Here is a 26,818-nt window from a genome sequence, read left to right as displayed (position 1 = left end):
ACACTTTTAGTTAGATAGTAGTAGCTTCCTAAATTCTTCTTATCCCTTCACTAGTTAATAACAGATAAATTATCCGTGAAAAAATAAAGGGTCCTGCTAACCGGTGCCTCTAGGGCACTGGTTAAGCATACCATAAAAGAGAATTATTATCATAAAAGGAAATTGTATTTGACTTTATTATAAATTAATTACACAATTTTAATGCATTAACTACTAGTATATAATTTCCTTTTTCATACCCTTAACCAGTGCCCCGGGGCACTGTTGAACATTTACCAAAAATTAAAATACATGTCTGTTACTCCAGTATATCTTATCCCTTATTCTATCATTTGTTGCTTGTCTTATTTATCAAGTTGAGGTTTGAAATAAACTAACTAACATGTCCAATTACAATTATTATTGTAATAAAGAGTAGGGTCTAATTAGTTTTGCACCCACATGTAAAATTACTAAAGTCATGTTTGGCGATTTAAAATACTCCTATACTCCCTCCGGTCCTATTTACAAGAGAAAGTTGACTTTTTAGATACATTGAATAATGTATGTATCTAGCCAAGAACCTAAACCAAATACATAAATTATTTAATGTATCTAAAAAGTAAATTGTTTCTTGTAAATAGGACCGGAGGGAGTATTACTTTAATATTATCAGTTCAGCAATGTAAACTAGCAGACTCAATCATATTTAATGATCCCATTCTTAAAATCCTATGTACTAGTACTAATCTTTTATTATCATGAAATAAGTTTCTATATATGAAAGCTATTTAGATAATACAAATTGAGAATATTAAATAACACTAACTACTTTTTTTTTGAAAGATGTGAAATCGTTTCTTACTTGATCAAAATAAATAAATGCATTTACAAAATAACCATAATAAAATAGTATATATTTTTGGTAGCTAAGATATCTAAGTGAAATTTAGAGACTAATCATTTGAGATATAAAAATTTGCTTAAAGAACGACTTCTTTTAATATGTGATATTCCTCCATATAAACTCGTTAAAGATCAAACTCAAAGCTACTTATTTACAGAATTTACATTTAACTCTTTCCTAAAACACATACGAAATTCAAACTCATCTCCAAATCCAATATATATGTTTTTACCCTAGATAAAACCTTGGAACTGAGTTATATGTCAATTGTAGACATGTTGCTGGTAAAAATATACTAATATTTTTTTTATTTTTATTTTTATTTTGTAAACGTTAGTGTAAAAAAATAACTAATATTTTTTTTTTTTAATTTTATAAACGTTAGTGTAAAAATGCATATCACCTTTTGTTGTTGTAATAGTAGTATGTAAGCATAATAATAATAATCCATAATTATTACTAAAACTAATTAATTATTTAAGAGATTAATTAACACTTGGTCTGAGAGAAGTGTGTCTGAATCACATTCGGATCAGAAACAAAATCTTCCTCTTCTTCTCTTCTCATCTCATGTTCATAATTTCAGAAGCACAGTTAAACATTCAAAACAACAACTGAGTGAGTAATAACACAACACACAAACCAAACACAACAACAACAACAACAAGGTCTTGTTCTTGTTCCTGCGATTCGCAAAATTCACCTTTGTTTTTCGTCATTCTTAATTTCTCTTCTCAACAACAAGGTACTTCTCATTGTTTCTTCAAAACGTTTGATCTAAATGGGATTTCCTCAATTTTCATTTAGATGTATAAAAATTGTTTTTTTAGTTTCTAAATAAAGAAAATAAGCTTGAGTTTTTTTATGTTTCTTCAACTCAAGCTTTTTTATTTTAATTAATAATAATTAATTAAATCTTATGTTCATTCATGGATCTGGTTCCTTGATTTAATTAATGCTTTTGATTCTCTTAATACCAACTTTAATTTGTTTACTCGCTTAATTAATACTAACTTGCTTCTACTTAATGCTATAATCTTGATAAGTGTATCTCTATTTTTTGTTATGCTAGGTTTTGTATTTACTCAGCTGAAGAAATATTTCACATTTTCACCAATGATTTGTTCCATATAAATTTGAGTGATGTTGAAATAACAAAATTTCAACTAGTTTTTTCGGCGTTTTTATATAGTTAGTATCTGCACATTTAAGCGCCGAACCAAACGAGCTTCTTGGTCGAAGAATGTCCGGGCCATTGTACAGAGGTGTGTCTGGGATTCGGATCCCGGATAATAGTATCGATTCGTGGGATTCACAATCGAAAGATAAAACGGAAAAAGATGGTTTGGATAGAAGAGGTTCTTCTGATCAGAGTCCCTTACATTTGACGTCGCCCTTTAGGTTGCTTTTTGCAGATAATAGTTCACATTCTAAATTTGGTGTCACCGAGAATGGTTTCTCGCCTGATCCGTTCATTCTTGGCACTCCTAGAAGTCGGCATAAGTTGATTCTTCTTTTCATGAAGTTTAGTATAGTGTTGATAGTTATTCTTGCTCTTGCTGGGTCGTTTTGGTGGACGGTCTCGATTTCAACTACATCAAGAGGTCAAATTTACCATGGTTATAGAAGACTTCAAGAGAAACTTGTATCGGACCTTTTGGATATCGGAGAGATTTCTTACGCTCCTTCAAGATTGAAAGAATTGGAATTCTGTTCTCAGGAGTTTGAAAACTATGTTCCTTGTTTTAATGTTTCTGATAATCTAGCTCAGGGTTACTCTGATGGCAGTGAGTTTGATCGGCAATGTGGCCGCGAGCTTAGGCAAGATTGTTTACTTCTCTCGCCGATGAATTACAAAATTCCTCTTCGGTGGCCTACTGGAAGGGATGTTATTTGGATTTCTAATGTTAAAATCACTGCACAGGAAGTTCTTTCTTCTGGAAGCTTGACCAAGAGGTCAGTGATATAGATCTCTTCTGTTAGTGGCTTTGCATACTTTCAGCCATCATTTCTTCTTAAAGTTCTCGTGTTTTTTATTTGGTTCCAGGATGATGATGCTCGATGAAGAGCAAATTTCCTTTCGTTCTGCCTCTCTTATGTTCGATGGTGTTGAAGACTACACACACCAAATCGCAGAAATGATTGGACTTAGAAACGAATCTAACTTCCTACAAGCAGGGGTAACTTAACATTTCTTTTTCTCCACTGAAAATAGAACACTTTAATTTTTTGTGGTGGCCTTCATCACTTATAGTCATATTTCACTATTTTTGTATATGTTAGTTATGGAATCAAGCGATTCAAGCATACTCCACTTTGCGCAAGTGTGATAAATGGGTGGGTAGGTGTCTCATATCTGCGGTGACTTTAAACTCATTTTTCTAATATTACTAATATTAAAAATATATACATATCTTGATTAACTATACTTCATGCATTTTCTGTGACCAATCTATAAAAAATTCAAATGTTTTCAATTTAATGTTAACCTTACTAATCTCTCATCTGATCTAATCTTGTTTTTTCCCTACACTGATAAAATAGTTTGTTTTATAATGCCAGAAAATCCTTTGGGATTCGTTGAATAAGTTTTTAATATCTTTGACTGTGCGCATCTACTCATCTACTTAGTGATTAACTTTGTAATAGTTTGTATCAATTATATTTATAAATTTTACGCTACCTTGCATTTGGGGGGATTTGTGTTGTGAAAGATATTTTGATAGGTTATGGTAGTAGTGAACATGAACTTATTCTTAAAGTTTGACTGTGATGTTCCTTGCCTGAAATGTTCTTTGATTAGCATTCTAAAATTCGCAGGTTAGAACCATACTGGACATTGGTTGTGGCTATGGTAGCTTTGGAGCACACCTCTTTCACAGTCAACTTTTAACTATGTGCATTGCAAACTACGAGCCTTCCGGAAGTCAAGTTCAACTTACACTTGAGAGGGGTCTTCCTGCTATGGTTGCTTCTTTCACTACAAAACAGTTGCCTTATCCATCTCTCTCCTTTGATATGCTGCATTGTGCTAGATGTGGCATAGATTGGGATCAGAAAGGTATGTCAAAAATCAACATCATGATACTTTCTGAAAGGTCAACATAGTTCTGTTATTATTTTATTTGACAAAACCTTCTATTTTTTAGATGACTTGTCTTTTCAGATAGATGTTAGATTATAAATGTCATTTGAAGAAGGAATTTGATATCATAAAATTAGAAAAAATATATTTGTAATAGACCTGTCTGTTGTGATGTTGTATTTTTTTTCCGTAGTGACTTTAGACCATCAACATTCTTTCGGAAACAATGAAAAATTTAACGTGCCATCCTTCTATATAATTTATAGTACCTCCAACTATGCTTAATGTATAGGCTCCTCATTTTGGTCCAAGTAATTTTTTATTTTATTTTTTTGCAATTTATCCATTCGTAGGTTATTTAAATTTTTCTCCACGAAGCTTACACCTACAATAATATCTTGGAAATTGAACCAAGGAAAAATAATGGAAGTTGTCTGGGCTTTATATTGTTTTTGGTTGTTTCAACTAAGTCCAAGATCATGGCCTCATCCAGCAACTAGGCAACAATGGCCAAGTCTTTTCCCACTAGGCTATGTCCTGTAGATTCAACAAGTTTTGCGTTAGTATCTTGATCTCTTCCGTGTGGAGTTAATTTTCAAATTCTTCCTCATGTCTGTATGAATTTAATGCATCAAGCTGTTTTTATTTCATAATATTTTTCCATTTTAAATGTTTTAACCTAACAATAGGAAAAAACTTCATCATCAGCTCTAAAACCATATCTCAATTTTTCTGTACTTATTAATATTACAGCACCTTGTAGTTACATTATTGATCCCATTGAATATCTAGAGTCTGATTGATCTTATTAATTAACATTCATATTTCATGCCATAGATGGAATTCTCCTGATTGAAGCTGATAGACTTTTAAAACCTGGGGGCTACTTTGTCTGGACTTCGCCACTTACAAATGCTCGCAACAAAGACAGTCAGAAAAGGTGGAAGTTGATACATGATTTTGCAGAAAACCTTTGCTGGGATATGCTATCACAGCAAGATGAAACCGTTGTATGGAAGAAAACTAGTAAAAGAAAATGCTATAGTTCAAGGTAATGCTGATGCGGCGTGTATTTATGAAAGCTTATTTCATTTTTTATATTGTGTGAACCAAATTTCTACTAACTTATATCTCTAAATTATGTGTGCATATATTTATTGCAGAATTGTTTACAAGTATTCCTGATTCCTGTATGTTTGTATGTATTTCTAGAAAGAACAGCTCTCCTCCTCCTCCTTTATGTAGTAGAGGCTATGATGTGGAGTCTCCATACTATCGAGAACTGCAAAATTGCATCGGAGGAACACATAGCAGCCGTTGGATTTCTATTGAAGAGAGAGCAACCTGGCCTTCCAGGGATTACCCGAACAAGAACGAGCTTGAAATATATGGTAACTGTTATATTCTTAGAACTCTTAATAGAAAGATTCCACTGTACAATATTACTGAATGTATCTCCTATCCGCTAGGTTATCTTAATATGTGTCTATTTACTTGCATTAGGATTGCAACCCGATGAATTTGCTGAGGACGCTGAAAGCTGGAGGACAGCAGTACGAAATTATTGGTCTCTTTTGTCACCTTTGATATTTTCTGATCATCCAAAGAGACCTGGTGATGAGGACCCTCCACCACCTTTCAACATGCTAAGAAACGTGCTAGACATGAATGCTCATTTTGGTGGTTTTAATTCTGCCTTGTTGCAATCTAGAAAATCCGTGTGGGTCATGAATGTGGTGCCGACGAATGGACTAAACTATCTTCCTATGATCCAGGACCGCGGTTATGTTGGCGTTTTGCATGATTGGTATTTCATTCTTCTTTCTCTTATACTAGAATTTAATAAATTCACTGTTTGCATTTCTGTCCTTGACTGAATGTGAAATTCACTTTCATCTGCTAAATTCTTTCTTTCTTACCTTTTATTTTATAATGTCTTGACCCCTTCTAAATATATAAAGTTATTGGTTTCGTAATTTTCCCAGATGTAAAATATAAGCATTAATACCTTGATCAAGGCCTCGTACTTATTAACGTTATGGTGGAGGATATAACATTTACACTAAGATTTGAATATTCTTAATGTTTGAGTTTGTTTTGGCAAAAAATTATTCAGATATCTGGTATTTGTTTTAAAAAAAACCTGGTAAAAAAATAACGGATAATGAAGCTTATACTTCTATATCTTGAAAGAACTAATCCATTGAACCAACCTAGAAGCTTAAGTTATTGGGTGAAAGTAGTTGAATGATTATCCATCTAAAACAGCCTTAATGCGAGAGCTGTCTGTTCTTGAGCATGGACAATATACAATTTGATTTGCTTGGTTTTAGGATTTATTTGAGTTGTGAATATGGACTGCAGAGATTGTACTTACAATCACTTAGTCATGAAAAAGTGTCAAAGTTCAACGCCTCTTAAAACTTAACTAATTAATTGGAGGCATGCGAGTGGTTTTATGTCTCTAATTTTTCAGACCCTTAAGTTTGCAGCTTAAATTTAACATTCCAGCAAACTAATTTACTATGTGGAATGTTGAGAATTATTAATTATTGAGAAGCTTTAGAATTTTGATTACGTGTACAATAGGTTACGTCTTAAACAAATTTTAGTTTTCTTACAATTATGATCGGGGGATTGCAGGTGTGAAGCCTTTCCAACCTACCCTAGAACCTATGACTTGGTACACGCAGCAGGGTTTTTATCCCTTCAAAATTCTCAGCAGTACAGATGTACCATGCTTGATATATTCATTGAAATTGACCGGTTACTTCGCCCAGAGGTATGTAAATACACTGTGATTTGCTTTTCGTTTACGGATTTGATCTTCTGTGTGTATGTTTTCTTATTCACACAAGACAAGATACAATTCAGAATGAAATTATGATATAAGAAGTCGGTATAGATTCCATTGTAGAATGGATGATTTAGTCCTAGCATAGATGGTTTGGATTTAGATGATGATGATCCATAGAAGCATTGGTAAGGAGAGTGTAAGCTACACATGGAGGATCCAATATTTAGAGGTATGAAGAGACCAAGGAAAACTATAAGAAGATAGATTTGGAGTTAAGTAGTCTATCTTCGGATGTGATTCATGGCAGGAATTTATGACTTCAAATGATTTGTGTAACCAACCTTACCTAGTTTAGAAAAGATTTTTTTGAGATTTCTATTCACATTGTTTGATGTTTTGAGGTGTTAAAATATATATAGCTGTGCAGCATAGATAAATTTATCTTTTATTGAACATTTATAGTTGGATTGAGGGTAATATTTTCAAAAGCATGAGCAAACTCTTAACAAGGTGAATTTAGGTTAATTGGCACTTGCCTCCAAGCATAAATGAATGACCATATAAGAAAATTGACACTTATAATGTAATTTATTTATTGAATCAAAGCTGATCGGGCCTGAATTTGAGCATATAATATAATACTAAAATGACTGCAAAAGTTCCTGGATATAATTATAAAGATTACAAACTCGTCTATATAAATTTACCCCCATATGGCATAATATTGTAGTAATGTATGATCCTGACTTTTGTAGCTTTCAGTTGGCTTGCTCCTTTCTAGGCCCGGTTAAGGCTTTCCTTTCACATGTTCTGTTCAAAATTTTACTTCAGCATGATATTTAACACGTTTAGTTGGGTATACATCAATTTACCAATTGGGTGTCAAGTCCTGTGCCATTTTAAACGGGTTATGCCAATTTTTCTAGCTTTTTGTTTTATGCTGACAAGGAAACATTCCAAACTATCCTGTGAATTACCTCGCCGTCGATGCATCATAGATGTATCATAGATGCAGCAGTTGCTATAACTTTTTTTCTTAGATAAAAGGAGAAAACTACTAAGTTGATATCACAATAACTATAACAAGTGCCCTAAGTGATTTGTTTAAGGAACCTTAGAATGGAAATTGTGTCTTGAAAATACAAGTCAAATGCTTGTCAAAGTCATAATTACACATTTTTCCATGCAAATGTTACTTCTTTTGATTCCTTAACCAATGCCCTTAGGGCACTTGTTAGCATTTTCCATTAAATAATTTGTCTTTCCACCTAATCTCTATTACAACAAGGGTATTTTAGTCGAAAGTGGTCATTTAACTATGGAGTGAGCATTTTTAATTTTTTTTTTTTTTGAACAAGATTATTAATGATTTTCTTGAGTTAAAACACTTGCATTGCCTTGAACGACACTTAATATAAGACAGTTGATATAAGACAGAGAGAGTAATAATTATTCCAAATTGCAAAGCATGTTGTGAAAGAGAAATTTGAAGAATTGCAGGAAGTTTTCATTAGATAGCTAGGTCATTTGATTTGGTATACCATATTTCTTGATATCATACATGCTAAGAATTGTCATGTGTGCAGGGTTGGATTATTATTCGCGACACGGTTCCTTTAATAGAGTCAGCTAGAGCTTTAACGACTCGGCTAAAGTGGGACGCAAGAGTCATAGAAATCGAAAGTGATAGTGATCAGAGACTCCTGATCTGCCAGAAGCCTTTCTTTAAGAGACAAGCAAATTAATTCATTCAAGTCCTGAAGAAATCAAACCATAGTATTCATATATTCATTTTCATAATGTTCATTTATTATCATAATGGTCCGCCATAGAAGTGGGGATTGAAAATTTTGGACAGAAAAGAGCTGGCAAAGATAATAGTGGAAAGAGAAAGAGTGAATGCTCGTCATCGATACTATAACAACTCCTATGTAACCGTAAGGTTTATACATAGGACCATGTAATTACCAAACAAAGAGCAGAACAAATGAGGAAGTATACTGTTAGATATGATTTTTCTCTTGTGATGTCTGATTACAGTTACACGGACTTATGATTAATATTGAAAAGATTATGAAAAAAACAAGTTATTTTTGTTTGCTGTGGTGTATAAAACGCTCAGTGGTTAATTCCCCTTATTGCAAATAGAAGCATTGTTTTCCTCCTTATTGTTTCCTGTAATAGCCCAAAAAAATTGTATTTTGGTAATTTTGTTCATGATGTGAAATCAAAACCACATTCTCCATTAGTCAATTGTACAATTTATATAACTTCAATATTGTGGCATTTTGCATCATAAATTGCAGCAGAAGTTTTTATTTCAAAGTTTTATTTATTTTAGACACTCCAAAACTTTTAGCAGCAAGTGAAGCCCTTTAATTTTCAGGGTCTTCGGATTTTTTTGTTTGTTTTTCATTTGGCTTCTCTATAATGTGCAGTTTTGAATGTAAAATGAATAATACCATATGAACAAACGAATAATCAATTTTATGTACAAACATATCTAATCATGACTGTAACAACATAATAGTTTTTTTATTTCCTTTACTTTACTCACTATTTACTGTAAATAAAAGAGGCAAATACATTATACATTTTTTAATGGTAAAAATGGCGATTGCACGTAATGAAGAGTTTTATGCTGAAGGTTAGGTCAATGTCTCAGTGACAGGAGAGAAAAAAAAACGTTTCCAATTTTTTTTTTATGAAGTAGCACCAACAATAGTGGATAAAACAAAATCATTTTTTCCTGAAAATAAAAATAAATAGAATTATTTTGCGGAGTACGTTATTAGCATGACAAAAGCAAACAAAATGCCATCATTATACTTTACATATCAATACCAATTTGATAAAAAAAGAAAAAAGAAAAAAAGTTGGAAATTATTACATGTTATTCAGTAATATAAATATTGAATTAGTTGAATTAACAGCAACCGACCTTAGCTCAGTTGGTAGAGCGGAGGACTGTAGTTGGTAAACAGACATCCTTAGGTCACTGGTTCGAATCCGGTAGGTCGGAATTTTTTTTGTCTAATTTTTTCAATTTTTTCGACCATATAAAGGTCACTGGTTCGAATCCGGTACGTCGGAATTTTTTTTGTCTAATTTTTTCGATTCAATTTTTTCGACCATATAACAAAATTAAATCAGCATCCATATATAACCATAGCCCTTTCAAAAAAAAAATATATATATATATATAACCATAGCCGTTGTCACAGTACAATTTCATTCATCACTCATTTCAATTCAATGGCTTTTTCTTCATTCTTTATCTCTAAAACCTTCAAAAACCATAATCACTACTTCACTGCAAAAGAAGTTTTTCCATGAAAATGTAGGAATTTAATGAAATGAAATATAATGAAATGAAATAATGAAATGAAATATGTTAAAATAAAATAAAAAAGTAATAAAAAAAACAAATAAAATACTTGAAGGATAAAATCAAAGTAGTTATGGATTATTTGTTGAGATGTTTATGTTAGATAAAAAAATGAGTGTTGTAAAAATAAAACATTAAATGTTAATGTGGGAGTGAACATGTGCATAAACAATTGTCATTTTTCATTGGATTATTTAACAAAGAAAAATTTGTAGGAAGGCAATTTTATTGTTTCAAATAGACCAAGTAAGAGATAAAACAATGTAATTTTATGAATATCTTAATGGGTACACTTATCAAGCAACAACAGAAAAACCTAAATTTATCAACGTTTTGTTTCATTTTTTTTTGATGGGACGTTTTGTTTCATTTGTCTTCTTTGAAGTTTACATCCTTATATATTTAACAAAAATGTGTTACAGCTATTTTGAATGTCAAATAAACATTTATCAATTTTGAATCAATTATCGTAAGATTTGCATTATGCTTTGGACTTTATCAATACTTTTCTCTATATATACTTTGAGATTGTTTCTTTTTAATGAAAGTGTTCCTTTATTATTATTATTATTATTATTATTATTATTATTATTATTATTATTATGAGAATAATTATTTTATTGTCGTTATTGGTGTTGTTGTTACTATACTATTACATGTGATGATAATGAATGTCCACAGGTATACATAATAGTTAACTCTCTCTATTTGATAAAAATAATATTTATGTCGTTCTCACATTCATATAAATATATGCTAGAAGAGTATTAGTGGATATTAAGTTATTTACAAAAATTTGCAAATGTTAACGTATAAAATATTTTTTTTTGTACAAAAAAATGAATTATTATAAAATAATTTAAATTATGAAGAATTTCTTCTTTAAATTTTGTTATTAATAATTGTGGAACTAATAATCATTTTACAATTGTTCCATTTGAGATTTGTACAATATCTTTTGAAGTTACAAAGTCAAACTCTTACCATTGAGCTAACACCTATTAAACTTATTACTTCTATTTTGATAAGACCTCAATATTATACCACACACTTTTACTTTGACAACAAATTACTAATCAAACAAAAATAATCAATTAGAAAATCCATTTATATTTTATTTCATGAAAAGAATATTTTCATTTAAGTAATAAGACAATAATATAAGTTTACTAATTTAATAACAGGTATGGATTTATGCGAGTCCGGGTACTTAACAAATGTTTATTATATTCTATACGTGTTAATAATTTTACTAAATCCATTTAATTTCATCCGCATGTGCATCTATTAATTTACAGATACTTAAAATATGATTTATTTTATTATATTCTTGTGTACCCATTAAGATATTCATCCCGTACTAGATCGTGGCGAATTTTATTTGCAGATACTATGCATTCCAAATGTTGGTCATCCTTAATTGTATGTCTAACCCGGGCAATGCCGGATAAATAAACTAGTTAGAATATTAAAATAAAAGTGCAACAATTATGATATGGGTATATATAAGTTCAGTTTTTTTCCTTTATCATTTTAAAAGTGTAACAAACTATATGAGTATATTAATACTTACTATTTCATTATCCCAATTATACCCTTAAACAAATTTTTTTATAATAAGATTGTTGTTGGAGTCGTTAAAAAAATTAGATTGTATTTTTTGTTATATTGTTGGTGTCATTGAAATAAATAATTATGGTTAGTTTGGTTTGTTATAACTTGAAAGCAACAAACATTTATATTTTTAATCTTAATCAAAATCAAAATTTCATAAAAAAAAACATTCATAATTTTCGAACGTTAACGATATAAAAAGACGAAAAGACGGGCACGTGAGTGCTCGTCTTTCACGTGCCCGTCTTTTCGCTAGTTTAAATAATGCAAATTTAAACTTTCAGATAAAAAATGTGAGAACTTTAGGAAGCACAATAAAAGAGATTTGAAATTTAGATAGTGCAAATTTAAACTTTTAGATAAGAAGTATGGGATGTGGTATTAGAAAGATGTTAAACTTTTTTGTTTTTTGTTTCTCTAAAAAAAACTCTTTTTTCTTGGATGCAATAGAGGGTAAAACCTTAGGGGAAATGAGAAGAAAAAAAATTATGAAATTAAACAGACGTTTTAAGACATATAAGCCTAGAAATATAATCAAAAAGAAGCTTTTGCATCTTACTTGGAAGAGTTTCCAAAACAAACAAATTCAAATGATGACAAAAATGTTAATGTTTGCAAGTTAATCAACACTCACATTTTCTGTGCCATATATGGTTAATTTTTACATGCCAATTCATTTTCAGTAGCTTCCTGATACAATGAATCAAACTAGGAATATTTTTATTGAACTTGAAATAGTCAGAATCGTGTAAGTGAGTCTTTTTTGAAGAGTCTTTTTTGGCGCTTTACAAATTCATAATTATTCCGTCCCAAGTAGAAAAATTTGTTTTTTTTTTGTATAGTCATATTTTAACGTCCTAAATATGTCTGCAGAAATCATAAAAAAATTCAACATCTAGGCCACTTTTTTGGACTACACATATATTATAAGGTCAAGTATAAGAAGAATATCAAATTACAGGGTTATAATATGCATTTTTTTAAAGTGTTATTTTTCGAACATCATGTATATTACAAGGTCAATTGTTATGCATAAATGTCAAAGATTTGGTTTGTCATCATAAAAAGTGGTGAGATTGTGAAGAAGATCTCCATCTGACTATGGTTGGATTTTGATGATAACAACACATGTCACAAAAAGAAGAAATGTTCATGGAGGCTTTAGTAAAAGAAATAAGATTATTGCCTAGGCTTCTTTATTACACTCTTTGTAAATATGACACTTGTCTTTTGATTTTATCGTTTTTAACTTATGCTACAACTTAGAATGTCCGAAAAATAATTACAAACATTTTATTAAGTTATCATTTAAGGTTCATATGAAGAAATGCATGAAAAACACATGAAAAATCAATTTTGGTCATGTGCAACTGAATGAGCCTTAGGTGAAACCGGTTACATGAGTTAGTATTTGAAAAAAATGAACGTTAACATGGTGCAACCGGTTGCACCTTACATAGCAACCGGTTACCACATTTAGAAAGGCATTTTTATGAATAGGTGTCATTTCAAATATGTTTATATTCATTTGTAACCCTTTTCAAAGATAGCATTGTTTCATAAACACCTTTTTAACCTCTATAAAATCAATTGAGATCATAACCATTTCGACAACAACTTTCATACTCTCAATTATGAAATTCAATATTACTTGCATTCAAATTCTCATTCTCTTATCTTGAAAAACTTTGTCCATTCATAAAGAAAGTTTTTTGAGCACCAAGTCCATATTGTTAAAGTGATAATGGTTAAGATAAACAATCATACATGAACCAAAGTTTTTTGAACATACAATGTGGCGGAGCTTGAACAAAATTTATGGGGCACCAAAGTGAATATAAAATATGTAAGTTACAACTTTAAAAAGAATAATAATAATCAAAAGACAATTTCATTGATGTTTAATATCACTAATAGACCTACATGCACAGTCGATCAATGTAAAGAAATACACCTCAGTGAGTAGCTGACAGATAAATCTAAAAAACAACACAAGAAAATAGTGCCAACTTTTTTTCCCGAAATTGACCAAGCCTTAGTTAGAATAAACAAGTAAATTTTTGTTGTTGTTGATATTGAATGATATAAAAAATAAACAACTTAAATTCTGCTAAGCAATTAGCCAATAGCAATTACAACATGAACCCTTGTTGTGAATTGATTCACAACTTTCTTAAATCGATTAACAAATAGAAGCATTTTAGAAACCTTCCTAAATGCATGCTTTACGTATTAAATAATAGATAAAAACATAATTGGCATATATTTAATTTTAAATTTAAAAACCAATTTTGAATAATAGATAAATCACACATAATTAATTTATCTTCTTCTCATTCTCGTGAATTAAATATGACACTTCGAGTCATGCATTTCAATCACAAACACACCACAAACTACATGCAAAAACAACAAATATATTTTGCAACGAGTACATATTTTACTTGTTTTTCATATATTAAATATGACATTTTTAGTCATGCATGTCATGTGATAATGAATAATATATATTAGGAATACAAAGTGATTGTAAATTTTAACCTCTATTGCATTTATGTTTTATGTACCTATCAAATAACCATTTTTTAAATAATCATATAAAATTTTACGATGTTCTATTATTTTATAAACAAATTAACATCAGTTACCGCTTTAAAATTAGACGAAAAACATGAAGATGTTAATTGTTTCTTTTACTTTTCATTCATCTCCATCTATTATTTGATATATTATGTTTTTAATTTCTTCTTTCTTTTTGCACATATACATAAAATAAAAGAAAAAGACAAATTTACAAATGCATAGCTATCAAAAACGGTTACTCTTTAACTATTAATGTGTAAAATTATATAAAAAAATAAAAATTATGCGCCCCTTTAAAGGGGAAGCACTCATGAGTTAATATTGTTTGTCTTTAAAAGATAAATGAATAAAATCAATTTAACCATGAAAATAAGTTCGAGTGGTTAATGTGATCCATCAAGGACAAATTCTTAGGTGGAATATTTTATGGCAAGGCTTTACTTACCTCCCGGTGAACTACAAATCACCATAGCCAATTTTCCTTGAGAACCAGAGGGTTAACACAAAAAAAAATATAATTAAAGTTTTTTTTAAAGAAATTTATTACTTCTTATAAAAAAATATGTTATCCATAGATATATTCAAATATTCGTGTATAGCTCAAAATTCGTAGATTACACATTTAATAAACATGAATATCACATTTATCTAACCAGAGGGTGGAATGTGTATCATAACAATATTCATTGTCGTCCCTAAACATGATAATAATATTCCTTTCCTTCTATTAAAAAAACCACTTATTTGCTTATTCATTTTTTTAATTTTGCTTTAATTTTATAATTTTTTTATTATTATAATATATTATCAATTAACAATTTTTTTTGAAAGAATCAATTAGCAATTATTGTCTGAGCCACTATCAAATTTGTCATGTTTAATATAGATAAATAGAGTCGAATCAAAATTTTTATATTCTTAAATTTTTCAATTTAATTTATTTATATTTTTTCTTGAATTTATCTACTTTTTTTAAGGATTGAATTTAACTACTTAATAATTTTTTTTTGAGTCATTACACTAATTTTATGAGATGTTATATACACCAATTTTTCATCTAAATCTTTGTTTTAAAAATTCTTTGTTAAAAAATTATAAAAAAAAAAGATGAAACTTTATAATTTAAAAAAAATAAATTATAATTGATTCACAATTGAAACAAGTCTTACACCATATACAAGTTTGATTCCACTAAGTCTTGCCCTTAGATCCAATATATTAATGATGCCATTTATTTATCCAATGGTGAAAAACAAACTGCCATGGGTGCAATATTTACTTACCCATTGATCGTACCTGATCGAAAGGTGACCACCGATGCAGTTTTTATGGTGGCTGTATGGTAGTTGAAAGCCTCAATTGTTGACTAGAATAGTGGAGCGTGTGTATAAGATCACAATGGGGTTAAGAGAGTGAATAGATTATAACATTGGGGACTGATAAGAGTCCCTTTATATAGAGGTGGGTGTTGCAAGGCCGTTGTAGTGCACACGTAGGGCTCGACGGTCACGAATTCGTGGGAATCGTAACCACCGAAGAGAGATTCGCGGAAGCCATGACGGGATTGCTCCGAGCACCCCTCGCGGGGAGAGGGTGTGTTGCGAGTAATTTACCAAATGTTGGATCTAGGTTTATTGGTATTAGGCCTTTGTAGTTGGGCTTTGAACATTTTGCTCGAACACCCGCTGTACATTATAAAAAACCAGCCTCAATCACTCCTCCCTCCAATCTCTCTATCTCACTTTCACAATTATGGATCCGCGTGAGATTCTAAATTCCTAAAAGCATGGACTGGTTTCAAAAAGATTTTAGTGATACACCAACAACTTTTAATTTCACTTGATTTAATTGAAAATGAGAATACAATCGTATGTAAAATGATATTATTTTTCAATAACATTTAACATTACTTGGAGTAATATTTGTTTACCATTTTCTTTTAATGGCTGGAAGACTATAATACAAGACAGAAAAAACAACAAAGATTGCAATTTTCAAAAAAAGTTTGCCGAAAAATATTCTTCAAAATCACTCAAAATTTTTTTCATTCTCTAAACCCATCAAAAGATATAGTTAACATCGAGGTAGAAGATCAAATGTTTTGAATTTCTGTCAAATAAATATATTAATATAATGTTTGTGTTAGTATTTTTATATGTTTTAGGTGGATGAGAAAGATGGTGTCAACTATCAGTTAACAAAGATTAAAGATTTATAATTAAGATGATTGTCTCTTTGAGAACATAATTAAAATAATAATTTTTTTTAAACATAATTAAAATAATAATATAATGTTGACTTATACTCGACTTTTTGAATTTATGTGAAATAAAAATATATTATATTAATGTAATGTTTGTGTTGCAAATAAATTATAATTTTGGTTATTTCCTCTCAAAAAATATAATTTTGTTTATTTATATGTTCTATTCTTTGGATGAATTAGTAATAAGCAAAAGAGAGAAAGAAAGAAAAAAAAAAAAAAAAAACAATCATTTTCGTCATTGACTTTGCACCTCATAGTCGCAATGGTCCCTGACTCATGATAAAATGAAAAATAGTTCCTGGATGCGTACCTTCGATAGCCAGTTTAATCCTTGACGTTAAAATTGACCGTTAAAACCGATTTGCCAATTGTTTTGGCTGAAAAGGATGTATGACATGGATCCAAAGACCAAAGTGACAGAAAACAATTAGAAATTATGGCACCATAAATTATCAATTTAAATCACTAAATCCCACAATCCCAATTTATCTCTCCCTTGTTCAATTGCAAATTTGTAACCATTCTTCTTTTTCCTTCTCGTCCCATCCAATCTTTCATTGAATACTGATAACAACAAGCTTTAGACCAATAACAATAGGGTTTGTCTATCCTATGCAACATTGCATAGGTTAAGATGCAATAAATGTACCACTTTCTTCAACATAAACTAACATATTAATTATATTATTTTTTTGAAAAGTGGTTTGTTACTCCATCTATTAATCATTCGATTTTTTTTTTTTATAATTTCATACTGCAACAATAAAGATTACTTCTGGTAATAAAAACATGGAAAATTATCCACAGATAATATGCAACCACATTTCTCTATCAATTTATAATTTTTTGGAAAAAAAAATTCGTGTAGATAAAAGCCAGAAAGAATTATACAAATTAGTAAGATCCACATCAGGAATATTAGATAGAAGACAGAAAAATTTATCCATGGATTAACACGAGAGATCCAACTCATGAATATTAGAATGAAGCAAGAAAAAATTATCCATGCATTAGGACATGAGATTCACATCAGGAATATCATGGTAGAATTTAATTAGCATCAACAAATTTAACTCCAAAAATTTAGATAGCAAGAAAAATAGTGTGAAAAGAATTAACGTTGAAGGAGAAAATAGTGTGGAAAAATAAAGATTAACTACACTGAGTTGTATTTAGAAGATGGCTAGTATTTAATATTCTTTTTTCTTAGTTTTTCATAAGATACAAATTACAATAAATAGAATGGTTAATAGGGGAGAGAAGATTTTTTGTTTTTATCATTTTTCATTAAAAAATACATTTATGTTGATAGTTTATGTTGATAAAGAGGGACATTTATTGCACCTTAACCTATGCAATGTTGCATAGGATAGAAAAACCCATAACAATATAACTAAACCAAGATTTTTTAATGCAACTGAAGTCTTCATCCCCAAAACAACAAACCAGCCTAGTCTTCTTACTTCAATTTTCCATATATATACCAAAAATTTAAGAAAAGACCTTTTCTATCTTTTATAATTATATGTTTCAAGATAAATATCGGCCATAAATAAAATTTACCTCATGCACATGTAAGAAAAATATGATTGCAGTTGCTTAGAGTGCAAAATTCAGTAACAGTGAGTAGTGACTCATCGAGGAATATGTCTAGTATTAAAATTTTAGGAAACATTTCAGAAAAGGGAAAAGAGAGCTTGTGCTCCTTCCATCTGTAAATAATAGTCGTTTAAGGTTTATGCACGATTATTAAGGAAATAATTAATGATGTTGATTTTGATGGTAAAGCTAGTATCATTTACTAAAACACCCTTATTAATTGTAGTTAGTGGAGTAGTTAAGTTGGATGAAATTCATTAAATAAGGACATAATAATGAAAAATAATAATAAATGCTGCATTGGTATTGTAAAGTGACAATTATTTTGAGAAAAAGAAAAAATGTTAAATATACAATTATTGTGAGACGGAATGTGGGAGCTAAGGGACGTTGAAGGAGTTTGAAGGAGAAGGTCCCACATTCCATCTTGGCAAATGTTACTGAAGTTTGTTACTGAAGTTTGTGGTTATGTTAGTTTCCAAGATGGAATATGAGACCTTCTCCTTCAAACTTCTTCAACGTCCCTTAACTCACAAACCGACACATGACAAAGATAAGTTGTACATAATGGTGACATATATCTCTACTTACATGAATAAAAGTCAAGCACATACATATTGCATACAAGCTTTATTTAATAATAATCATATGCACTAGCACAGTAACTTTACACGTTCTAAATAATTGTTATTTATAACTAACTTAACTTGTTCAATGCTAAAATGTGGTGCCTGATTTGTTTAGATGATATATCAATATCTTATTTTACGATTATATATTTCTCTTTAGGTGTTAATAATGATGGTATCTACGTGTCCTGTCTTTGTAGTCGAGGAATCAATTGTGGGCAACATCAAAGCATGATATATACCTTATGCAAAACTACTTCCTGATGCATTGGTCCTCGTTATTAGGAAAGGGTAAAGAAGTGCTTAATGTGGCCAAACCGATTAGTCCAACCCTTGTACATAGCTATCTAGTTTATCAAATGGAATATGTTTCTTTTGACTCAATATTGTCTTATGTTCATTAGCATATGCATTCTGGATTAGCTCACCCTATGTCGCGGCGGGAGCAAATAAGCACAATGACTATTAAGCAAAACCTGATGTTAACACATGGTTGAGCTTATTTTTAACTTAGAGTAAGCATAAGCATTATGAATTATTTTCTCAATTGAATAATCAACCATAACAACTTATGCAGCCCCTTGTTTTATTTTGTTTTGGAGTTTGGACTAGAGTTTGAATCATTCTGGAATTGCATTATGCCGTAAAATAACTATAGAATGACAATGCTATAACCAATGCAGTGGTGTTTCATGGGTAAGCATCTAAATGCAGAAGCTTATGTTTGAAACTTTGATTGGTTTGGTTTGTAACTCGACCGTCTCTTTGCGGTGGGCCAGTGAGGGTCATTGCAACAAATAACGATTCCCATGTTTAGGTTTTTAAAGTCGAGAATTTCGCGCTTCTCTTGGTTGCTTTAAGTATGATTCCCATGTTCGGGATATCATTAGATAGAAAAATCGCTTCTTCTCTTTAATAAAGTGAAATCACGTAACATTTGTAGAATTAAGTACACATTCGTAAACTTCAATTAGTGTAGATTATACATGCAAAAATCTTTACAACAGTATTCCATCTAGGTACAGGAGGGAGCATACAGGTCAGTATTCCTAAACGGAATATGCAACAGCTTTATCTATGTAAACTACGAAAGCTTAACAAGCACCGACCTTAGCTCAGTTGGTAGAGCGGAGGACTGTAGTTGGATAGACATCCTTAGGTCACTGGTTCGAATCCGGTAGGTCGGAAATCTTTTTTCTCTAACTTTTTCATTTTTTCACCATTTAACAAAATTAAATCAGCATCAATATATAAACCATAGCCCGCTGTTGTCACACTTCGATTTTATTCATCATTCATGCTGTACTCATTTCAATTCAATGGCATCTCGTTCATTCTTCATCTCTAAACCCTTCAAAAACCACAATCACTACTTCACTGCAAAATTTTCCACTTCTTTTTTAGTCACTAAAACCCCAAAAAAACTCAAGAAAAAACACAAACCCAAATCAAGTCCCAGAACCAACCCAATCCAAACCGAACCAAACCGCGTAACCGCATTCGAACAAATCGTTAAACGCGAAACCCTAATGCGTTTCGTCACACGTTCAAAAAACTACCTCTCTAATCAACCGGAACACGTTCTTCAACTCGACGACGCCGGAAAACTCCACCGCGAACTCGGTTTCCCTCGCGGCCGGAAAATCGCTAAATCAATCCAGCGTCATCCTCTCCTCTTCCAAACCTACCGCCACACCGACGGTAAAATGTGGTTCGGTTTAACCGATTTAATGGAAGAGCTTTTAGCAGAAGAAAAATCGATTATGGAATCAATGGAACTCGATCGTGTCGAGAAAGTTCGTAAACTTCTCATGATGTCGCGGTTTCATCGCATTTCACTTGCGAAAATTCATCATGTGAGAAATTTATTCGGTATACCTGATGATTTTCGTGACCGGGTTGAGAAATACCCGAATTATTTCCGCATTGTTGATGATAAGAATAATGAGGATGGGAAGAAAGTGAGAGTGTTGGAGTTGGTTAATTGGGACCCGCTTTTGGCGGTTAGCGCGATTGAAAAAGAGTTTATGGTGAATGAGGATGATGCTAAGAGGAAATTTAATTTTCCTGTGAAGCATGGGAAGGATTTGGAATTGGGAATTGAGGATGAGAGGAAGATGAATATGTTAAATGCGTTACCGTTGGTTTCGCCTTATTCGGATGGGGCGAAGTTTGATGTGTGGACATTGGAAGCTGAGAAATATAGGGTTGGATTGATTCATGAGTTTTTGAGTTTGACATTGGAGAAGAGGGCTTCAATTCATCATCTTGTTGAGTTTAAGGAGGAGTTTAGTTTGACTAAGCATACTTATCATATGTTGGTTAAGCAGCCGAGGGCGTTTTATTTGGCGGGAACTGAGATGAATTGGGTTGTGTTTTTGAAAGAGGGGTATGATCGGAATGGTGTTTTGATTCATAAGGATCCTCAGGTGGTGTTTAATGAGAAGGTTTATAAGTATGCTCAGATACAGGAAAATGAGGAATTGGAACTTGGTTCTGATGTTGGATTGGAAAAGCAAGATTATTGAATTGGAATCACTTAAAAAAGGGTTTTGAGATTAAGAAAAGAAAGATCCATTGTTGCTTTTCGATTTAAGGATGCTCCTCTCCTAAACAGGAATGAAGTGCCTTTATAGTGATTGCCTTTGCAGATCCTCTTTGGTTCAATGGAGGAATGGGCAAGGAGAAATTTAAGTTTAGTGTCCTAAGAATTGCATAGATGGCAAAGATTTTAGGTTCGCCAACTTTACCACTTTATTATCTAGGTATATTGGCTTTCATATTTTTGACTTTCATATTCTATGAAATGTCTCCTAGTATCAAGGTTTTGCTGTATGATTTTTTCATGATCAATATCATTATAAGATTTTCTCTAGTTGCTATAATAGTTAATCAATGTGATTCTTTTGATATGTTTTCTATTCTCTAATTGAGTTTTACAGGGTAAAAAGTCTTCATTAAAAATCAAATCATTTTCATATTTTTCATGTTTGTGTCCCTGCTTGTTACAGTTGGATTAAGCTGCACTAGTTATCCCCCTTTTTTTATCAGTCAAATTTGATTGAGAAAATGATTCATGGTTACTATATATATGTGTGCGCCTTTAAAACGAATGATTCAATTACCAGATTGTGGGGGAAATTGAATTTGGTTTCAAGATGGTTTAATGAAGCAGTATGTTTTGGTGAAACATTTACAAATACTCACTCAGTAACCTTATAAGTTGTAAAGTTCCAATATTCAGTTTTTGACGCTAACGGTAGCCACTCCACTACTAAGTAAAATTAGTGAGAGGTTCAAAGAGTTACGGAAAAATGTTAAAATCAAGTGAGCCATTGCCAAATGATTAAAAAGTCTCTGGAGAAGCTTCTTCAAATTGCTAATACCATTTATTGATAGGTTGAAAATTCATATTCACAAATTTTTTAGTTCCGTATAATTTCCCATATAAATATATCCAGAAAAATCTAAGTCGCTGAAGTTAGTCATTATACAAATCAACAAATCATTCTGTTTTGTCTTCCTTTCTAATTTTTATTGCCCCTTCCCCTGTTTGATTTCTAACCTGCCTACTATTTTTTCAGTAATGCCATGGTTTCGGCTACGAAGGCCCAATTATGCAGGCACCCAGATTTGTTTACAGTATGTTCGCACCACTTGGGTTCATACATTGTTGATCAATTTTTCATGGCTGGAAAAAAAGGAGCTCAGCTTGAACTACTAATTTTTGAGAAGTGTATTTCACTGAATATGCTGGTCAGAGTATTTATTGCATTAATAGGAAGAGCATCTGAACCTCCATTTGGAGTTTGAGTCCGAGTTATGATAAACAATAGGATATGTTTATAGTAGCCTAGTAGGGTAGATCATTGTCGGTGGTTGACCAAAAGTTCCCAGCTGTCTTGTTCAGATTCAGGTCTCCCGTGACCTTCAATTGTATTTTGTTTTTGACAAGAGCTGTGACCTTCAATCAGTTACCACATATATTGGAGTTTTGTTGTGGCATATTTCATTTTTAGTAACAGCTTCTGAGCTGAAAATTAATAGTGCTTCCTTTGAATTTTTCACTTGCCATGGTATTCAGTTCTCAGATATGGTTTTCATGATGATGATAGTAGCAACTATATAAATTAGGCTGGCCAACATGTTTCGTACAGTCAAAATTGTATACATGAAGTTCACAGAATTTCCAGATGATGAATTGAGTTCCATACATTACATTTGCAGAATGTAGATAATGGTGACTTTATTACATCAAATCTTTGACAAAGAGACTGTCAATGTCTAGCAACCTTGTGTAGTCTCCTTTATGGCAATGTACTAATAATTACTGGTTGAAGCAAACACAACACATCCCACAACCAAACATTACCTTACTAGTTTGGTTACAGGTTGAACTCCACTTTATAAAGCCTTGGAAACATAAAGGACTGATGAACTGTTCCTTTTTCAGACAACTAATGATGCTTAGTTTGACTTTTTGACCTTTGCCTGCTATTCTGGGCTAAACTAGCACTGCTTCTACTTCTATGCACACTGGAGGAACTTGATCCTCCTTGGCCACCTTTCTTCAGTGTTCTTCTTTTGGGGGTCCGGCTGCTGTTTCCAAGTGCAGCTTTGGCAACACTATCAGTTAGCATCTCTCGTGCCCTTTGAGGCTTGATTGATTGCTTGTTCAGGTACACTAGCTTTGGAAGAAGATCGCAAACTGCTTTGCGCAACTGCTCATCACTCATGTTGCTTTGAATTGGATTTCCGAGCAGATTCAAGGCCTGAACTGAGTTGTAGTTAGCTACAAGCTGGCGCAGTGCTTTTGTTGTCGTGATCTTGTTAAAGCTCAAGTCCAGAACTGTTAGCTTGAATAACCTGTGTAGGCCCTCAACATCACTTATCTTGTTTCCCGCAAGATATAGCTCTTTGACCAGTGTACAACTTGATAGCCCTGATAAAACAGAGTAAATAATTTTGAAAATACTCTGTGAAGACTAAGATTCGAGAAATAAAAAACCTTCATTGAGCATCAGCTGGTATAGAAACTAACCTTGTCCAATTCTTGAAATGCGATTATAACTTAGGTCAAGTACCCGCAATCGGGTTAATTCCCGGAGGCCCTCAATGGTGCTGATCTTGTTTCTTGACAAATTAAGTGTATGAAGACCCTTTGGGAGAAATCCAGGTGTGATATGAACTGCAAAACAATGAAGAGGAAAGCCAAAGTTAGTATTTTTTTTTATTTGTAATCATATTAAAGACTATTTTCTTCTCTCAAATGAGTTATACCTATGAAATTGTTTGACAGATTCACCGAGCGAAGACTGGAGAAGTGTGTAATTGCGGGGATGGCTTTCATACCAATACCAGATATATGAGCTGCAGTTGAGGCTGGATTCAGAGATTGCACCACATTATTGGCATACAAAATATCCTTTGAAAGATTGGCATCTTGATTTCGAGGTAACTGAGTTGTGATTCTTGCCATTGATCTATCAGCATCCGGAGAAGGTGGCAAGACAGTGGTTCCAATATTGTCATCAGCAAAATCATCCTCAGAAGGTGGCTGCTGATTTTCAAGATCTTTCACCCACTCATCCACTCTGTTAAAGGAGGATGATTCTGTTGAGAAAGCTACCCATTGATTTTCTGTCCGAAAATCGAAGTTATTTTCTGTGTGAAATCTGCTCCACTTTTGATTATCAATATTTTTATCTTTGCCGCTTTTGCTAAAGTACTCCCCCGAAGATGATGCATGAGAGGGTGATCCCACATGTCTCAATGTCTTACCTTGTTTTGGTTCCATGATGTCTGAAGAGTACCCGCATTGACTATTAAAAACAGCACTTGCTGGATGTAATTGTGTTGATTTGCTGACCCAAGGTTGATGAATATTCCTGTGGCTCCAGAGGAACAACTTCCACCACAATTTTTTACTTCCAGAAGGGAGAACTTGACTAGACGAACGCCTTTTCAACATCACTCTATCAGCACTGCGCTGAGTCATCACAGACCTGGGGCTCTCTAGATTAACCAACTGATTTGCTGATAATTCCTGCAAATCCTCAAAAGAATGTGACTTTGAAGATGGAAAGGGATGAGCTGTTTTCCTAAATATATCCCTTCTTTCCAGGTTAGAGCAAGATCGCTTGAGCTCTGGAGAAGCCCAGAAGTCAGGCTTGCCCATCCCAGGATCACTGACATGCCCACTTTGGATTAAATCAACACTGTTTTTGTCGTATTTATCATCTTCGTCTTCCAATTGAATGTTGGTTTGTTTTTTATATAAACTGGGGGAGTTAATCTCTTTACCTGTTGGGTCATATCCTACTTTGCTTGCAACAGCTTCATGAACTTGGAGATCAAAATCAGAGAGCTCTCTCTTGATGGATGGTGAATCTTCATGTTCATCTTCCCCTTCATAAGCTTCCTCTACTTCAGTCTTCATAGGGCTCTCGGGACTTAGAACTTTCACATCGCACCTTGAATTCATCTGGGTACCACCGGTTGTAACATCATGGGTGTCATCTGGCTTTATATCACGACTCTTCGAAGATATCGTTGGGTGTTGTACTTTGGCATGTAACTTTTTGAGGTCCCCTTTTGAAGATCCTTCAATGCCCTGAAAAGACCAAAGCAAGTAAATTTTATGGTTTATGTCAACCTCGAATAGACAAAAATCAGACGCAATATCCGAATATATTATTTTTACCTTGATTTTACCCTTCCTTCCAATCAAAACAGAGACACATCTACACATAGCCATGGCAGAAGATGAATAAGCTTTTGTTATCAATCCTTTTATATTCAATCTTTCAAACCTTGTGATAGTTTGTATACACAATCTTATTGCCTTACATCACTACTCCATGATGATTTAACAAATAACAGAGATGTCTGAGAGTATATATTATTACATTGCAAAAGAGTGAATCAAAAGAAGTTAGCCATAATCAGTGAGAAGGAGCAGGACAAGAAATAGGAGTCTGTCCAAACAAAATTTTGGACCAGAATGCCAAGCACCAACGCCTGCTGAAGTTGGTGGTGGAGATATAGCTAGAGAGTTGGCCAGAGTAATATATACTGATGCTTCAACTCTTCAAAGTTCCATGATGAATATTTGTTTCTTGAAATAGACCTACACAATTGAAAACCAACCAATGGTTCAGATATGCAACAAATCTAAAAGTTCCATGATGAATATTTGTTTCTTAAAATAGACCTACACAATTGAAAAGCAACCAATGGTTCAGATAAACAACAAAAACAAAAATGGCAACCCACGAATAAATTCTTTTAAAAAGTTGTATATATATATAATGTCTATAACTTGTAGCACATACACTGCATCAATCCAATAAGAATATATACTCTTTTTATAAAGGGTAGGTTACAAATTCAATGAATATGTTTTGGCAAAAATAAAAAGCAGACATATGAGCCATTATTTCAAGGGTCAAAGGAAACATGAACTAACACACGCATATGAACACAGATTTTATGGTAAAAAACCGAACCTTTTGAAATGGAGTTTGGCCAGATTGTCAAACTAGTTGAGACCAGATTTATCTGATGTGTTTGTACTTTGTACGGGTATTCCTCAGAAGAACAAAATTCGTTGTGTGTGTCACTGTGTTGTGTGTCTGTCGTACTTGAAATCAAACAAGTGAAAGTGGAGAGGTTGAGGTTGTGTATTGATTGTTGACCATATTGACAAAGTATATTGTTTGTTGTACAAGGGTGCTGAGTGGACATTATTAATTGTTGAGTGCATCATGTGGCATTTGTTCTTTCTGAAATAATAATAATACTAACAATAATTTAGTCAAAAAATAATAATACAAACAATAACAATGACAAATAAACGCGCAACAAACACGGTATGTTCAGTTACGTGGTAATGTCCGTGAGGTCACTCCCAACCAATAGACATTGACGTACGTAGCCAATGCATGTGTTTCTTTACAAATCACAACCACA

The 26,818-nt window shown here is 32.2% G+C and overlaps 3 protein-coding genes and 2 non-coding genes across 8 annotated transcripts; 4 read left to right on the top strand and 1 right to left on the bottom strand.

Moving 5' to 3' along the window:
* The first annotated feature begins 1,373 nt into the window (after nucleotides 1-1,373).
* LOC146940181 (putative pectin methyltransferase QUA2) lies at nucleotides 1,374-8,913 on the top strand. Its single transcript, XM_085753827.1, has 9 exons — nucleotides 1,374-1,631; nucleotides 1,959-2,842; nucleotides 2,934-3,066; nucleotides 3,707-3,947; nucleotides 4,809-5,022; nucleotides 5,184-5,362; nucleotides 5,475-5,778; nucleotides 6,615-6,753; nucleotides 8,355-8,913. Exons 2-9 carry the CDS (start codon nucleotides 2,130-2,132, stop codon nucleotides 8,511-8,513), a joined length of 2,082 nt encoding a protein of 693 aa, XP_085609953.1. The 5' UTR covers nucleotides 1,374-1,631; nucleotides 1,959-2,129; the 3' UTR covers nucleotides 8,514-8,913.
* A 791-nt stretch (nucleotides 8,914-9,704) lies between these two features.
* On the top strand, nucleotides 9,705-9,790 carry TRNAY-GUA (transfer RNA tyrosine (anticodon GUA)). Its single transcript is given in 2 exon segments — nucleotides 9,705-9,741; nucleotides 9,755-9,790. It is a non-coding gene; the product is annotated as a tRNA-Tyr (tRNA).
* Nucleotides 9,791-19,951: 10,161 nt separating this feature from the next.
* On the top strand, nucleotides 19,952-20,034 carry TRNAY-GUA (transfer RNA tyrosine (anticodon GUA)). Its single transcript is given in 2 exon segments — nucleotides 19,952-19,988; nucleotides 19,999-20,034. It is a non-coding gene; the product is annotated as a tRNA-Tyr (tRNA).
* Nucleotides 20,035-20,137: 103 nt separating this feature from the next.
* Nucleotides 20,138-23,704, top strand: LOC146940178 (Ubiquitin carboxyl-terminal hydrolase family protein). 2 transcript variants are annotated; one of them, XM_085753822.1, is made up of 2 exons: nucleotides 20,138-21,582; nucleotides 22,432-23,704. In XM_085753822.1, exon 1 carries the CDS (start codon nucleotides 20,167-20,169, stop codon nucleotides 21,373-21,375), a length of 1,209 nt encoding a protein of 402 aa, XP_085609948.1. In that variant the 5' UTR covers nucleotides 20,138-20,166; the 3' UTR covers nucleotides 21,376-21,582; nucleotides 22,432-23,704. The 2 variants fall into 2 exon arrangements, with proteins under 2 accessions (XP_085609948.1, XP_085609947.1); XM_085753821.1 differs by having other exon boundaries at nucleotides 20,138-21,612.
* Nucleotides 22,978-26,531, bottom strand: LOC146940177 (uncharacterized). 3 transcript variants are annotated; one of them, XM_085753819.1, is made up of 5 exons: nucleotides 26,061-26,531; nucleotides 25,551-25,976; nucleotides 24,128-25,460; nucleotides 23,889-24,035; nucleotides 22,978-23,789 (listed from the first exon to the last, which is right to left on the bottom strand). In XM_085753819.1, the coding sequence occupies exons 2-5, from the start codon at nucleotides 25,602-25,604 to the stop codon at nucleotides 23,305-23,307; spliced, it is 2,019 nt and encodes a 672-aa protein (XP_085609945.1). In that variant the 5' UTR covers nucleotides 25,605-25,976; nucleotides 26,061-26,531; the 3' UTR covers nucleotides 22,978-23,304. The 3 variants fall into 3 exon arrangements, with proteins under 3 accessions (XP_085609945.1, XP_085609944.1, XP_085609946.1); XM_085753818.1 differs by having other exon boundaries at nucleotides 26,356-26,531; XM_085753820.1 differs by having other exon boundaries at nucleotides 25,551-25,590; nucleotides 26,356-26,531.
* Nucleotides 26,532-26,818: the final 287 nt, after the last annotated feature.

Source organism: Medicago sativa, chromosome 3 (assembly GCF_051527215.1).
Source record: "Medicago sativa cultivar Bolivia chromosome 3, Bolivia_mono, whole genome shotgun sequence".
In the NCBI taxonomy this organism is placed as follows: domain Eukaryota; kingdom Viridiplantae; phylum Streptophyta; class Magnoliopsida; order Fabales; family Fabaceae; genus Medicago; species Medicago sativa.
The sequence above is the reverse complement of the archived record's forward strand: the minus strand, read 5'-3'. Positions and strand labels throughout refer to the sequence as shown.